This window comes from Anabrus simplex, chromosome 10 (genome assembly GCF_040414725.1).
Source record: "Anabrus simplex isolate iqAnaSimp1 chromosome 10, ASM4041472v1, whole genome shotgun sequence".
Classification (NCBI taxonomy): Eukaryota; Metazoa; Arthropoda; class Insecta; order Orthoptera; family Tettigoniidae; genus Anabrus; species Anabrus simplex.
In genome coordinates, this window is record NC_090274.1 from 80,652,856 (window position 1) to 80,668,855 (window position 16,000).

Below are 16,000 nucleotides of genomic sequence, written 5' to 3' on the forward strand. Positions count from 1 at the left end.
ACCCGTTCATGAATTAAGTCCGCTGGGACTTGTACCGAAAAACGGTCCGTTAATGAAATCTCCCTTATTACACTGACTGACAGTGACAATGCAACATCAAGGAGGAGTGGTTCGAAAGGGATGAAAGTTGGGGAAAAAACAGCGACGGCACGGATGAATAATTGATGTTTATTTCAAACCGATATGCAGGTTACACAATGCGCACGGCATCGACTCAGTAGGATGTAGGACCACCGCGAGCGGCGATGCACGCAGAAACACGTCGAGGTACAGAGTCAATAGGACTGCGGATGGTGTCCTGAGGGATGGTTCTCCATTCTCTGTCAACCATTTGCCACAGTTGGTCGTCCGTACGAGGCTGGGGCAGAGTTTGCAAACGGCGTCCAATGAGATCCCACACGTGTTCGATTGGTGAGAGATCCGGAGAGTACGCTGGTCACGGAAGCATCTGTACACCTCGTAGATCCTGTTGGGAGATGCGAGCAGTGTGTGGGCGGGCATTATCCTGCTGAAACAGAGCATTGGGCAGCCCCTGAAGGTACGGGAGTGCCACCGGCCGCAGCACATGCTGCACGTAGCGGTGGGCATTTAACGTGCCTTGAATACGCACTAGAGGTGACGTGGAATCATACGCAATAGCGCCCCAAACCATGATGCCGCGTTGTCTAGCGGTAGGGCGCTCCACAGTTACTGCCGGATTTGACCTTTCTCCACGCCGACGCCACACTCGTCTGCGGTGACTATCACTGACAGAACAGAAGCGTGACTCATCGGAGAACACGACGTTCCGCCATTCCCTCATCCAAGTCGCTCTAGCCCGGCACCATGCCAGGCGTGCACGTCTATGCTGAGGAGTCAATGGTAGTCTTCTGAGCGGACGCCGGGAGTGCAGGCCTCCTTCAACCAATCGACGGGAAATTGTTCTGGTCGATATTGGAACAGCCAGGGTGTCTTGCACATGGTGAAGAATGGCGGTTGACGTGGCGTGCAGGGCTGCCACCGCTTGGCGGCGGATGCGCCGATCCTCGCGTGCTGACGTCACTCGGGCTGCGCCTGGACCCCTCGCACGTGCCACATGTCCCTGCGCCAACCATCTTCGCCACAGGCGCTGCACCGTGGACACATCCCTATGGGTATCGGCTGCGATTTGACGAAGCGACCAACCTGCCCTTCTCAGCCCGATCACCATACCCCTCGTAAAGTCGTCTGTCTGCTGGAAATGCCTCCGTTGACGGCGGCCTGGCATTCTTAGCTATACACGTGTCCTGTGGCACACGACAACACGTTCTACAATGACTGTCGGCTGAGAAATCACGGTACGAAGTGGGCCATTCGCGAACGCCGTGTCCCATTTATCGTTCGCTACGTGCGCAGCACAGCGGCGCATTTCACATCATGAGCATACCTCAGTGACGTCAGTCTACCCTGCAATTGGCATAAAGTTCTGACCACTGCTTCTTGGTGTTGCATTTGCTCTGTCAGTCAGTGTAAATCCTGTGATCGAAAAGATGCACATGAGAAAAAAAAATTAGAAATTAATTTTCATTAAGGCAGGTAGATTTCCATTAAGTTCGGTTGTGTATACTTTGAGGGAGTGCAAAATCACGGTTTCGGTTTCGTAGAAATCCCCACTCAGGGATTTAGAAACGATATTTGCGCTAAAACCTACCCAAGGACAGGTGGGTTCTAAATATGAAGTTTGGTGGAAATATATCCAGTAGTTTTCAAGTTATAGAAGGACAGACAAACAGACAAACAGACAAACAAACAGACAAACAGACACCAAAGCTAAAAATGATGCAGATGGTCATTATTACACCTGAAACGGATAACTGTACGGAAATTCTGCCAAAATAATCAATGTACAGGCACACGGTCGTTACGATTTTATTTATATAGATAACACCATTTATTATGCCTTTGCTGGCGGGACCTAGTGTTTACAGTGCACTAAGTCTTCTGGTATGGGCTAGAGCAATTTTGTTACTTTCATTGATCTGTCTCTGTCTTATCCTTGGCTTTGACAAAATGAAAGTGACTGAGGTATGAGCGATGCTAGTAATGCCATTCCTTACGCAGCCAGTCCCTGCTACGAATGGTGTGAAAATATTGCTCATAGGGTCGGTTGGTGTATGCATTTCAGTGGGCTTGGCAGACTGATTTGTAATAGCAACTTCTGGCTCGGTGAGGAAAGCAACGGGAAACTACCTCACTCCTCATTTCCCTAGTACGCCTCTTCAGTGATGCCTAGGCCATCTATGACAGCTCATGGCGGAACTGTTGAGGATCCAACCAGCCTTCGGGCTGATGACTAAACATACACATACAACACCATTTATTATTTATTATTATATTATGAAAGATAGGAATTTATTATGTATTGGACTTGGTTAATATGGTGAAATATAGTTGTGGTCATTTCATCTCATATTTGTGTACACGGAAAAGGTTATTCTTGAGCGTGAAAAATTACATGACTCATGGGTTAACTCATGAGCCAAGGCTAGTAAACAGCGACCCGCGCGCGAGGCTTGCAAGCTGGTCAGCTACATCATCGCCACGCATACTGGACTTGTCAAGAAAGAAGAGAAGTGGAGTTGATAATTCGATCTACGAATCAGATACTTCGTTGTATATGAGTTTTGAGATTGAACTGTTACCAAGAGTGGGGGTGAGCCCGGATATATAGAGATTCTCACCACGAGAACGGAGCCTAACTACCTAACTACTATTTGAACTTCTACTGTGAACATCTACTGTGAACGATGTTATTGATTTTGAGACGGTATGTGGTCGCTCCGCGACATAGTTATTTTTGTACAATGTGTTATCGCTTCGATACAGTACTCAGCTGCGGTAATGTTATCGGATCTGCGTGAGACGAAACAAGCTTACAGCTTGTGTTATATTCAGTAAATCTTCTGGACGAAGAACTATGTTTAGTTCAAGTCCATGGAATTTGGTACAAGTCTGTACCGTATAAACAGTATAGCTCAGTTGGATTGAGATTTCTACTAACATGGAAAAATTCATATCTCTGAATTTTCTACTCATACGATCAACGCTGATCAGTTTGTACAAGTATAGGGCCAATGTCTAATTTAAAGACTAGGCAATTAGGGAGTGTTAGTCCAGATAGCCCGTACCATATCAGAGAAGGAAGGAAGGATGTCCATGGAACCAATTCTACATCGAGAAGAAGAGAACAAGTAACCACGGAAACCCGATGACTTCAACGAAAGCTGCAATTGGTAAGCTTCAATTAGATAAAGCAAGCAATTAGTAAATTCAGTAAAGTAAATTCTAAATCCCTCCACGCTTTAAGGAACTTTTCCGATTCATCTCATTTTTTTGTATAATAAATTCATTTGTATTTTATATTGCGTTAATTTTCTTTCTTAAGCGATACTTAATGGTTAATTGTTTAAAATCCTACCCCTGTGATTTATGTATAAGTCTCTATGCTAGTAAATATAAATTTTGGTTTACAGTTTTTTTAACCCTGGCGTCCAAACATCACATAGAGAAATGGGAAACCATGGAATGTTAATTGTTTCTATTTGCGTGGCAATTTGCGGGCAAGCCACAAATAGTTTATTTGATATTCATGTGTCCCAAGGTAATAACTTTCATCTCCCCAAGTGTCTTGATCAGGAGAGCGAACAGTTACAGTGTGGAACATTACTCTTTATGACAATGCTGCTCCAGATCGGTGTATTTGGTTTGTTTTATCATTCTTGAAGGTGAAAGAAAGTTACATTTTAACTTAGATCCTTCTACACAGAATATCAAACTTAAAACCTATAAGGATTATTTTGATGACAAATGAAGGTAATTTCAGTTGATATCAATACATATTACTGTGTTTTGAAAGTTGGGCTATACAGCAACGGGCATATTATATCTTAGTTCTCTTTCACTCAGGGCAGTTCCAGCTGTCAGCTTTACCGAGAGTAACCTTGGTTTTACAGCAAGATCTAAATCATCTCACTAAATAATTTACAAGTATAACATCGAACGCTTTATATTCGGTCTAACCTGAAAGAAAATGGGAACATAAATTTCCGACTTCTGAGCTGAGGAAATGTCTGTAACTAATAGGAGATGGATCGCTGGTGGTGACGTGTATTAGAAGTCTCCCGTAGGAGAGTCGCGTGTGAACCATTCTGCTTGGAACACAGCTAACAGTGGTCTGCTCCTCCTGTCCTGCAGTAATGAGCAGAAAACCGTATGAACTGTCACTTGGTGAGCGAACTCTTACGAATAGGTACTATCCCAGCATTCACCGAGCAGTGAGATTTAAGGCTCTCCCACAACTTAGTGTTGATTACGGTACCCAGAATGCTAAAAACAAGAAACATTCTTAGATTTTCATCCTTCAAAGGAATTTGAAATTTTCGATACAGCCCGAGTACCATATTAAAACCTTCCTCGTTGTTTGAAAGTCAGGGGCAGCTTAAAGTGAGGGGAAATGATAAATCTTACTCAACACGTTTAGTTTCGGTAGAGCGGTCTTACAGGAGACGAGAAGAAGGTCTCTGCTCAATTCAAACTTCTGGGTAGAGAAGTTCAGGGACGAAGGGATAAAAATATGCCAGGAAGATTCCTCGCTCATCTTTATTCACAAAAGGAAAAAAAAATCGAAACTGTCATCAAAAGAAAGGAAAGAGCCACAACGAACAGGAAAATGAAGGACTCCCTACGCCAAGAGACCAATACAGGTTCACCTCTCTCTGTCAATTACCATTAATCTACATACTAATTTTTCGCTTCAATCTCATTATTCTGTCTGTCGTTACACACATCGCTGATTACCTGATCAAATATTTTCTCGTCTGCATCAAACTATCCATGTGAGTACACCCCGAAAATATCACTTCTTGAACACGTTTTTCAACTTTAACTTTTTGATAGATAACAAATTCTTCTTTCATCCGAATAAATACTGCCCTCGTATCCATTGCATCCTATTTGTACAATAAACACTCCAGTTCCGAAAGAAATTTCCGCATCATTACGTCACTTCTTAGACACGATCCAACTCCTTATATAACATCTGATAAATAAATATCTACTGCGTTACTTACAACTGCCTTGTCCCTGTACACTCACGTCCTCGCCATATCTCTTATAAACAAACCCCTGACTTACACACACGAACTACAAATCTCACTCCCATTCTCACATATACCTACTCCTTCGTTTCATTTAAAAGTACCCTTTCACTCAATATCCCTCTTAGAAAGTATCCCAGTAACAATAATCCTATCCCCCTTCAGCTTCATAACAAGATCCCACCCTATGTCGGTAGTTATTCCTGCTTGTCGTACGTTGTTCGTACCAACATAGAAACTACCACACAATCCTTACCCTCCTCTTTCGCAAACCTCTGACTTAACCTAATTCCTCTACCTTGGTTCCCTTTCCCCCACGCACTTCTCCCGAGCCTAACTATAGAGCCCTCAATGACCAGAGCCTCGACCAAATCCACGTCATTCGATCTCCTCCCCTATTAGTCTCCCTAATCTTCTTCGATGTTCGCACATCCTACTTCATCCTCCATTTTCTCCTTCTCGTGATCCTGTTTCACGCCCTCTACTCTACGTTTCCGTTTTCTCTGATATCCCTACTTCCTGTAACACTTTCAATTCCCCCTCTTTCCCTCTATGTTTTGCCAGCGGTACCTCACGGATGCCCTAGTGAAAACTTCCCTTGACTTGATCCATTTTCCCTCAGTTTCCTTCCCCTGAAAAAGTTAGCGTACCTGTCTTTCGGAACTTCCCCTCCCACCGCACCCTGTACATTGTTCCTGTTCTCCGTCAAAACCCTAAGCTTATCCCATATCGCCCTCCAGTCGCCTACTCTTCGTTTATGCTATGATCGTCCAATCTCCCCTTAAGCTCCGTAGTGTAACTGTTAACGCAATTACTTGCAATTCAAGTGTGCCATTGCTTTGAGAAACTTGATGTTGGCAGGACTGCAGGTATGTAGTTAAATATGCTCACCTTCACTAGGAGTGCTGCTGGAAAGAACTGCGCAACCTCGAGGTAAGGACAGGAGTTTCCATTACTTACCTTGAGCATTCTTCTGTAACTCGACAATTCAAAGGCTTGTACTCTCTTTTTCTGCTTAGCATGTTTCTATCTCATGCAGTCTCTCGTTTCAGACAAATACTCCCACAAACGACGGCCTGAATTGTATATTCATGGTGAGTGGAATGTTTCGTTTGCAAGAAGACTTCCCTTAGCAAATCCTATCCTTCGATATATGTCCTCCTAGATTTTCCTGTCATTGGTCATGCTACTTCCCAGTTCCACAAATTCCTCCACCTCCTTAATCACTACAATTCCTAGTCCATTATCACCTGCTTCACCTGACTTTATCTAGTACATTCCACTGCTCTTGTTTAGGATTTCTTCGATTTCCTCCAGAACAATGACTACTTTTCCTAATCCCATATTGCCTGCCCCATATTCAAATTTAACTGTAGGAGACGCAGACTACACACCTGCCTCGCTCGCTGGCGGATTGTTGCTTCCATTATTCTGACCATTACAGTTTCTATTATTCTTCGTTCCCTGTAATTACTTCCAATCCTCTCAGGAATATCATAACGCGTAATCCAGTCTGCTATATCGAACAGGTAGGAGACTGACACGGGCACGCTCCCCAGCCGATAGCCACCGGAGCGGAGATAGCGCCCAAAAACACTGGGGTCTTACTGCTTTTAGTTAAGGGATACCGAGTGTGTATGAGTGTTTCATTACAACGATCAGAAACTTACCGTGTACTGGTGGATGTACAGAAGTCACCGAAACAAGCTGCTCAATTTCACTGTTATCACATGATCTTCTTTCTTGGTGGACATTCACAGCTAATTCCCATTGGTTCTCCGTCGATGTGAATCGCCGCGTGTTAACCTGTAACGAAGATAGCAAACCTTAGACATAGAAAATTATAGACCTACATTTAGTTGACAATCCACTGTAGTTCGAAGGTGAATATGAAGCACGCATTTCAAACAATCCTGCCTCATCACACTCGTGTTCATTTTCTCGAACGTCACAAGAGATTTCATTATGCCCATCTACCACATCACACAACGATGATTGATGTTTTATTCGACGTTTCGCCGTAGCATAGAGTGGTAATTGCAGCCGCAACTTACGGATAACCTACAATGTACTCCCAGATATGCTGTTTGTTCCTTGTTCTTAGATATTACTCTGAAAATCGCAGTTCCATTTTATTCAGTATATTGTTCGTGTTTTTAAATCTGATTTTATAAAAACCGGATTTTCGATTTTCTGGACATCATTCTCCTGCTGTGAAATTGGACAACATGTCCAACAAGCCATTTATTTATTAAATGACGCTTCTGATGTCTCATGTCCAGCTTCAATAACCAATGTTGCTAGGTAACTCGTAACTATGTCGAGCACTAACTTTTAAATATTAAAGAGCATTTTGTGTTCGGTTGATCTGCATAGCTGTGAAAAATTTAAGCTCACCAAGAAGATCGACGACGTGCTCCAAGTCTTCGACATCTGCTTACCACAGGTAAAAACAATGTTAGAAGTTTGGAGTGGAGGAAATCAACGGCCAATCACAGATAACAGGGTGGGAGTACTTGTTATGATTCCAGGCAGTTTAGCAGTAGATATGCCTGGCTGGACTACTTCTTACAGTTCTAGGCAGTGCAGCAGTACATATTACCTGGCTGGAGTATTACTTATGGCTCGAAGCAGCGTAGCTTTAGATATGATCTGGCTCGACTACTTCTTACGGCTCCAGGCAGTGTAGCAGTAGATAACGTCTGGATGGACTACTTGATACCGGTACGGCTCCAGGCTGTGTACCAATAGATAAGACTTGGCTGGACTACTTCTTATGGACCCAGGCAGTTTTAGTGGAAATATATATTTATATTTATATAAAGAATGAAAAGCAGATAAAACCTCTTGGCAGACCAAATCATACGTTCTTCCACGATAACGCTGAGGTTCTTCACTTGTGGTACAAAAGAATTGCAACATTCTGAAGGATTACTCTCGGCAATGGACGTTTATTAATACTTGCAATTTGATTCTGTTGGCGAAGAAGGATTACTTGTGACTTTATAGGGTTCACTTGAAGGCCGTTGGCAGCAGACCATTCACTAACAGTCAGTAAGTCAATGTTTAGTAAGTCTATACTTTCCTGAAGGTCTTGTGCTGTAGAGTCTGTGTAGAGTTGAAGGTCGTCAGCGTACTGCAGTATTTGCAATGTCTTAAATTCGATGATACGCCATTCACAAAAGGTGCGATAAGAAAAGGTCCGAGTACAGAGCTTTGAGGACTCCTCTATTCACGTGGCGCCACTAGGGAACGATTACATTATTATCCTTCACACATTGTTGACGTTCGTGAAGAAAGGACTGCATGTATGTATTGTGTGTACACGCATCACGAGAAAACGGCTGACTAGAATTTAATGAAAATCGGTATGTACAGTCCGTGGATGAGCCACTAAAATCTAGGCTATAAATAATTTTATTCACGCTGAGTGAAATGATACTTTAGGGGTTAGCCTAAAATTTAATTCTCAAATATTTATATTATTATTGGTCCTGTCGATAAATACTACATAACTTAAGTTTTATAGAATTACATTCCCGACCATTTTTACTGTACCAGCTGTGATAACAGAAATATTCATGAATTTGTATTTTTGTTTCTGAGTCCATATCAACGCCGAGCCACGAGAAATTGGGTTAACGGAATTTAATGAAAATCGGGATATAGAGTTGGGAATAAAAAACTACAGGCTAAGCTGGATGAAAAGATGTTTTACGGGGAGGTGCCCAAAATTTAATTTTTAAATACCTATGTTATTGGTCCGATCGAAAAGTACTACGTAATTAATGTTATAGAGAATACAATTTCCGATCATTTTATGTTTCATTCAGTTTTACCGTACCGACTGTGATAACAGTTGTATTTCGGAGTCGGAACAAAACTAAATGTGAAGGCCTAAAATGTTAAAAGCGCATAACATTGATCAGCAATATCATTACATTGACCATCGTTTGTTGTGATGTTCTTTGTCTCTTATGCTGCCACTCATATCCGGTAGATGGGATTACTACTGTGTACCGCGTATAAAAGACTGACTGAATATTGGCGGGAAATAGCTGGGGAGTTAGAAATCTTTCTCCTTTAGCATTCCATTCCTCTGGTTCATACATTTTCTGATACTGCTGATACGTAACACACTGGTTCATCATAGTATTCCACCTGTTCGATTCCTACTATGACGCGCTGTTTTGAATGAGCAGTTGCACACTTAGGCCTAAGGCAGAGGCTCACTTAGTAGTAGTAGAAGTAGTAGTAGTAGTAGTAGTATGACCTGGACTTAAAATGATAATTAGGCCTATTCCAAATTATAGCACCACAATTCCCTAAATAACTCAAACTTCAACCCTGAAAAGAGCCGTTTCTTAAGAAAAGCTTCTCCCTCTTCACTTTTATTAGATTCTACATTCATTTTATTCCAAATTAGCAGTAAAAAGGGTTCGTCCTCTGGCTTGGAGGAGAAATTTTCATCCAAGTCACATAGATTTTTCCGCGGCCAGTGTATTGAATTGCGATTTCCCGACTCATAGAATACTCCTAGGAAACAGATTAGTAAAAGGGAATAATTTTTGCCCTGGGCATGTCCACTATTCGAAACCCCGCCCCCCCCCGCCGAAAAAACGAAGAGTGTTCACGGACCACGGTTGTCTGCGGCTTGGCCATTCCAGCTCTGGAACGTTGGACTGTTAGATCAGTAGCGTAGTACCGTTCGTTAAAAGTGAAAAAATGTATCGAGTCTTTCATATAATAGCATTGCTTTGAATCGCGCCATTCCTACCGAAACTATTGTAATGATGTATGTTAATTTCAGTTGGGATATACCACAAAGGCAATATTTCTGAGGATATAAAAAGCAGGCGGAGAGTGAGTGTCTGCCATTATAATGAAAACTCCCAACCTGATTGTGACTAACGGTAGGTAAGCGGGCCTAACATTACAATGAATATTCCCTAACCCAGTGTTCATATGAGAAGACGTTTGGTGACTTCCCCGTCGCGTTTCTAGGGTAACGTTAAGAGCTATGCAATTTAATACAATCTTGCTTACAACGTGTTCACTACTTAACCTAGAATGATGCATACAGTGTAGAATTTCGTTGCGAAGCACGGGTACATCAGCTAGTATTTAATAAAAACGTTGATAGGGGACAACCTTGTCTAACTCCTTTTCTAATACTGGCCTTTTCTTCTACCTGTTTCATTATTATTTTTGTGCTTTGGTTCAGATACAGTTGATTAAACATTCTTCTATCCTTTCAGTCCAGTCCTATTTCCCTCATGGTTCTAAACACTAGTTCCCAGTTCACATGGTCTAAAGCATTTTCTAAGTCAATGAAGGTAAGATAAGTTGTTCTATTCATTTCCATCCTTCTCTCCACTAACATGCCTAAGGCTAGAATTGATTCTCTTGTTCCTCTGCCTTCTCTAAATCCAAATTGGACTTCTCCAACATACTTATCTCTTGTTTTGTTCTTGACAATGTTAATGTGTATCTTGGAGCCATGTGTTAATATAGAAAGTGTTCTCTAATCGGTGCGGTCACTTACCTTTCCTATTTTCTGTATGGTAATGGTTCTGCGTTGTGTGAAATCTTCTGCCACGATTCATCTTTCGTAGCATTCATTTATTACTCTGAATAATTGGTCTTTATGTTGACACCTAAATGTTTCCGTAATTCTGCTGGGATATCATCAACACCGATTGTTTTCCTACTTTCAAACCCCGAATGGCATGTTAAAATTCATGTCTCATGGTTGGAGGACATTGCATTCCTCTTCCACACTCATTGATATCTTCAATTAGATTGTTTTCATTCCTGAAGTCCTTATCATCGTACAGTTCTTCCATGTATTTTTTCCAGCGAGCACATATCTTATCGTTGTCTACCAGTAATATCCCTTCTTTATTTTTTACTACTGCAGATTTGGTTCTATTTTTGTAGTGTTGGGCACTGATTTTCTTACAAAATTGATCCTGTTTTCCTTTTTTCTTACTTTCTTCGATCTTTTCAGCAATGCTTTTGGTCCATTTCTCCTTCTCCTCCGCATTTTGCTCTAATCTGACTTTAATCCTTTAACCGAAATCGTCTTTTATCCGGCGACTCCCACGTATACCTTCTTCTAAGAGGAACTTCAAATAACTTAATGTGTTTGTAATAACCAAATAATGTTGACTGCAGGAATCTACCGAAGTTTCACCTCTTGCATTTCTTTCCTCCAGACAAAAATTTCCTACTGCTTTGTTGCCTGTACGGGATTCCACTATTTCATTAAAATTGCCCATTATAGCGACATTATCTTTTTCTTTAGTTAGTTTTAATAGTTCTTCAGTATCCTCATACACAGTCTCCACTTCTTCCAAATCATGAGCCGATGTTGGGAAATATGTGTGAACTATTACCAAGTCCTCAGGTGCATTATTAATTTTCACCATCATTAATATTATTTGACCATTTTCCTCTCATTATAACTGCCACTCCATGCTTTTCCTCTTTTCTCTCCGCCACTTAAATTACTGTAATCTCATCACAGTAGAAGTCTCCATTTCCTTCCCATCTTGCCTCACGTATACCTAATATATCTACCTCGTTGTTCCTCATCTGTTCTTTCAATTCATCCAATTTTCCAGCTTTCAGTAGCGTTCGTACATTCCATGTTCCCACCTTCGTGGCGGTTTTAGGGGGATTTCGCTTACTAATGACCTGAGAAGCCCTTTTACGTCTCCTGCCAGATATAGGGTTCCGAAATCTATCATCAGCAATTAACGTTTCCTCATTAATGTCAGCTCCCATGGTTTGGATTCTACTTGGGATATCCTTAGGATCCTTAATGCAGTGGTTTCCCGTTGCCTTCTCCATTATATGCCGTTGACCAACATGTATTGGTTCAACCGCCTTTAGGGGCAATTTCTCACCCCAAGGACAAGAGAGTGCCGTGACCTCAATTCGTTCATCCACCCGCGGAGGAGGCTGTTGACGACATTGAAGGGGCCACTTATATCGGCGGCCACTCAGTCCCCTTTTAGTCGCCTTTTACGACAGACAGAGGTTACCGTGGGTGAATTCTAACCCACTGCCCACACCTCACAAAAATGAACTAGAGTAGACACGATCAATAAAATATTCTACCATATGTATTTTTGATTAGTAGTAACATTTTGTGAGAGATGATAATTTAAATTCCTATAAGTTATGCTTAATACTGGTTACAAGAGATGGCTTTATATTCGGGGATTTATCTTGGGACCCGAAGAGCAACATAAGCGAAAAGCAGCAGACCCCTCCAGCCGTCCTCAGTATTCTCTGAAATGCAACGCTCTATTACGTGACATAAACTTAAGGGCGATGAAGTACTCAGCACCTTTGGGAATACGGCGCAACATATGTATATTTTTCTTACACGAAGTCAGTTTCTCATAAAAATAATCCCGTGATGTCGTTATCGTACCATCTCCTTTAATAGGCTTTTCGGGATGATTTGGGGACAAATGAATACGAAGACCTCTGGTCACTTTTAACTAATTTATCGCAGAGGGGACAGGTTTATTAACTAAGCGCCAACTACGGAAGAAGTTTGCGAATTTCTTAGTAATTCGCACGATGGGCACATCCACGAGTCAGTAGTGCTAGTAAGACCATGAACTTCCACATCAGAGATGCTACCACAAAATTCGCGAATCCTCGAATGACGTATCTCACAGAAAAAGTTATACACTGGATCTAGCGTCATCTGACTTCCTACATAGACGACAGACAATTGTTCGTTGTCTTCTGACACACACAATAACAATGAACAAGTAACTTAAACGTTGAATATCGTACTGGAAATATACGATGCTTGAATACGAACAAAACGTGGCTACCGTTCCTTAGTTGGAGTAAAGGACATCTAGGGGGTGTTAACTAACACAGTATACCTTTCAAGGATACATTTTACAATCAACGACAACAAGAAACTATAACAAGATGGCTGTCGTCTTGTTCACAGCTAAACTTAAGAATTTAGTGGAAACATTGTCATAAAAACTCAGCCAAGGAGGACAACACAATCACATATGTAAAACACACTAACAAACTTCGCAAACAGTCGGCGAACCGAAAAGAAGCACAATCAATACGGAGATTGCTTGACTGAAATGAATGGTCAAATCCGCAGCCTCCTTAGAGTAGAGCCTATGAGTATAAATTCTACTAACTACTCCTAGCGCATCCGGTGACCATGTCACGTACAAGCAGGTTGCTCGTCTTGGGGCAAGCCGATTAGGAAGAAGGCAGATATAATTTAAATAGCTTGCCCAAGTCCCTGCGATTACACTACACATGTAAGTAATTACTTCTGCTATGGGATACTCCACTGCTATTCCTTGCGTCTTCCAAAAGCCGTTAGTGGTTAGCTCATGTAAATCAGGTTTGGGTTTGATCAGTGCCTTCGTAACACACAGGCCGTACTGTAGAAAGCGCGCCAAACCCATCAGCTGATCGATTTAGGTGAGCTAAGCGAATGTTACAAGTTGTATTTGCGATTGTAATTCATAAGGATTGGGAGGATTCTGTGGATAATTGTGACTGTTAAAAGGCACAACTTAACATTAATTTAAGTATATTGTATGTTTCTTCTTCAAATTTATCACATCAGGATTTAGATAATGAGACAGTATAGGAGCAAAGACAGTTCAACTTCCGAAAATGAGACAGCACCCGAGGTCTAGTATTGTAGCAATGCAGGTTCCAATTCAAGGTCATTAGGTATAGTAGGTGAGCAATGTCGATTTGTGGATTTTGCATTAGAGAGCGACTCTAACCTTACATTTGCTATCTTGAAGGGCCTAACCTTACTATAAATCCTAGTTGCCCTTCCCGACGCCTAAGAGAGCGAGCCTAACCTCACAACCGCCAACTTGATAAGGGACTATCCTTAGTTTTACGTCAAGATGCCCCTCCTGAAGCCAATTTCATCAGATGGCGGCTACACACAGCAGTGGCGGTTTCTGGTATAGCGCAATGGAGCAATGCACCTCCAGTTTATATCAAATTGTACTCAGCTACTTAATTTTCACGATTCCCTTGTCATTCTCAAAGCTCGTGCTAAGCCCATCTGTCCGTAATATACTCGTACTGGCTTTTAATTCATGTGAGCTGCGCATAGTCTGTGGCCGGAGACTCGTCTATAATGAACCCCCATACAAGGCGGCATCTCCGTCCGTACTTAGGCGAAGGGACCAGTGAGGTGCGGGGGGAAGTCTGTCAGCATTCAGGCAAGACCTGGATATCGCAGAAAAGAATATCCGTGGTGTAGGCATGCGCAGTATGCCACTCTCTCTCAAGTCTGTCGCAAGTCGTGTTGTTGGGGTAAGAAAACTGTAATAGTATGTGCCTGCCATCTGTTGCCCTTACAGGAATTTAACCAGGCAGCAGAGAATAGTGCACATAATTAGCGCTAGTGTTGAACAGCATCATTACTACCAAAAGTCATATTAAATTGCCAAATTCCAATTGATACCTTGTCCCAAATATATCAATACTTACTAAACATCTATTCATTTGCTTTCTTTGGAATAATTACTTTTTTGGAGAGAAACGTAGCCTAAAAATCATTGAGGCAAAGAGTAGCGGGAAGGTAATACCAATGAAAACGCTAATTGACCAGCTCACACTAGTTCCTAAAATGAAGTTACCAACATTGTGAAAAGTGCGAACAATCATTCCTATAGTTTTCTCGTGCTTTTCAAGTGTGAAACTAGTGTTTGTAAACGTTTGTACTTAGCAATTATCATAATTCGTAACATTATTTTACGCTGTGCAAGCGTGTGAGTGTTTTTCTGCACCGTTGTGCCGTTCTGAAACTTAATTTTTAGGATATAAAAAAGTTACAATCTTTTGTCCGTGTGCGTGTGTGTGTTTTTGTGCGTAGAAGTTACGTCCACAATCTTTGTGCCCCGGAAAGGTAAGGAGCTACATAATGAGTTTGAACAGTGTCCAGATACTTAAGAAGACAAACTTTTCTTGTCTCTCTCTTGAGCGAAAACTTGAGATTAAGAATGCCGGGCGCCCAATGCCTGATCTTGTTATAACGAGGCAGACTAAAAGTAAAAGTAAAGAAATCGTGCGTAAATTCAGAATGGATATATACAAAAGAACCGAGTGGATCTGTGGGTGCGAAGTTACTAACAGGTTGTTTTGTTTTCCGTGTTTATGCTTCGTGAGTGATGAAAGCGAAGGGACTTGGACCAAAGTCGGAGTGGTAGATTTAGGATATTTGTCCCAAAAAATAAAGAAACACGAAAGTTCTAAATCTCATATGCTTGCCCAGTTAGAATTAGATCTTCTGGGAAAACACGATATCCGGCAGCAACTTGATTGTGCTTACAGGCAGTCTGTCGTAAGACACAACGATCAAGTGCGGAAAAATCGTTATGTGCTGTCAAAAATTATCGACTGTGTAAAGTTCTGTGGCGCGTTTGAGTTGGCATTGCGCGGGCATGACGAAACAAGTGAATCGTCGAATCCTGGCATATTCCGAGGCCTCGTTAATTTTAGTTCTGAAATTGACGTTGCATTAAAGGACCATCTGTCCAAAGCTACTGTTTTCAAAGGCACCTCGAAAGACATTCAGAATGAACTGCTTTCGTGCATGTTTGAAATCTGCCGCGAGAAAATAAAGAAAGAAATCACAACTGCGCCCTTCATTTCGGTAATCGCAGACGAGACCACCGATATATCAACTACAGCACAATTAGTTATTGTACTGCGCTACGTTCTTCCCAACGGTAAGCCAGTTGAAAGATTTTGGGGTTTCCTCTCACCCGCTAGTCATGATGCTAAGACAATAGCAGAGTGTTTAAAATCTTCTTTGAGCGATGTTGTTGATAGCTCAGATAAGTTAATTTCAC

General features: G+C 41.8%; 1 protein-coding gene across 2 annotated transcripts in view; it reads right to left on the minus strand.

The window, feature by feature from the left end:
- LOC136881977 (snaclec coagulation factor IX/factor X-binding protein subunit A) overlaps positions 1-16,000 on the minus strand; it is a 64,286-nt gene that overhangs the window by 34,217 nt on the left and 14,069 nt on the right. For both annotated transcript variants that reach the window (XM_067154454.1, XM_067154456.1), the window contains exon 3: positions 6,785-6,920. In XM_067154454.1, coding sequence (XP_067010555.1) covers positions 6,785-6,920 — 136 coding nt within the window. The remainder of the gene's footprint in view (positions 1-6,784; positions 6,921-16,000) is intronic.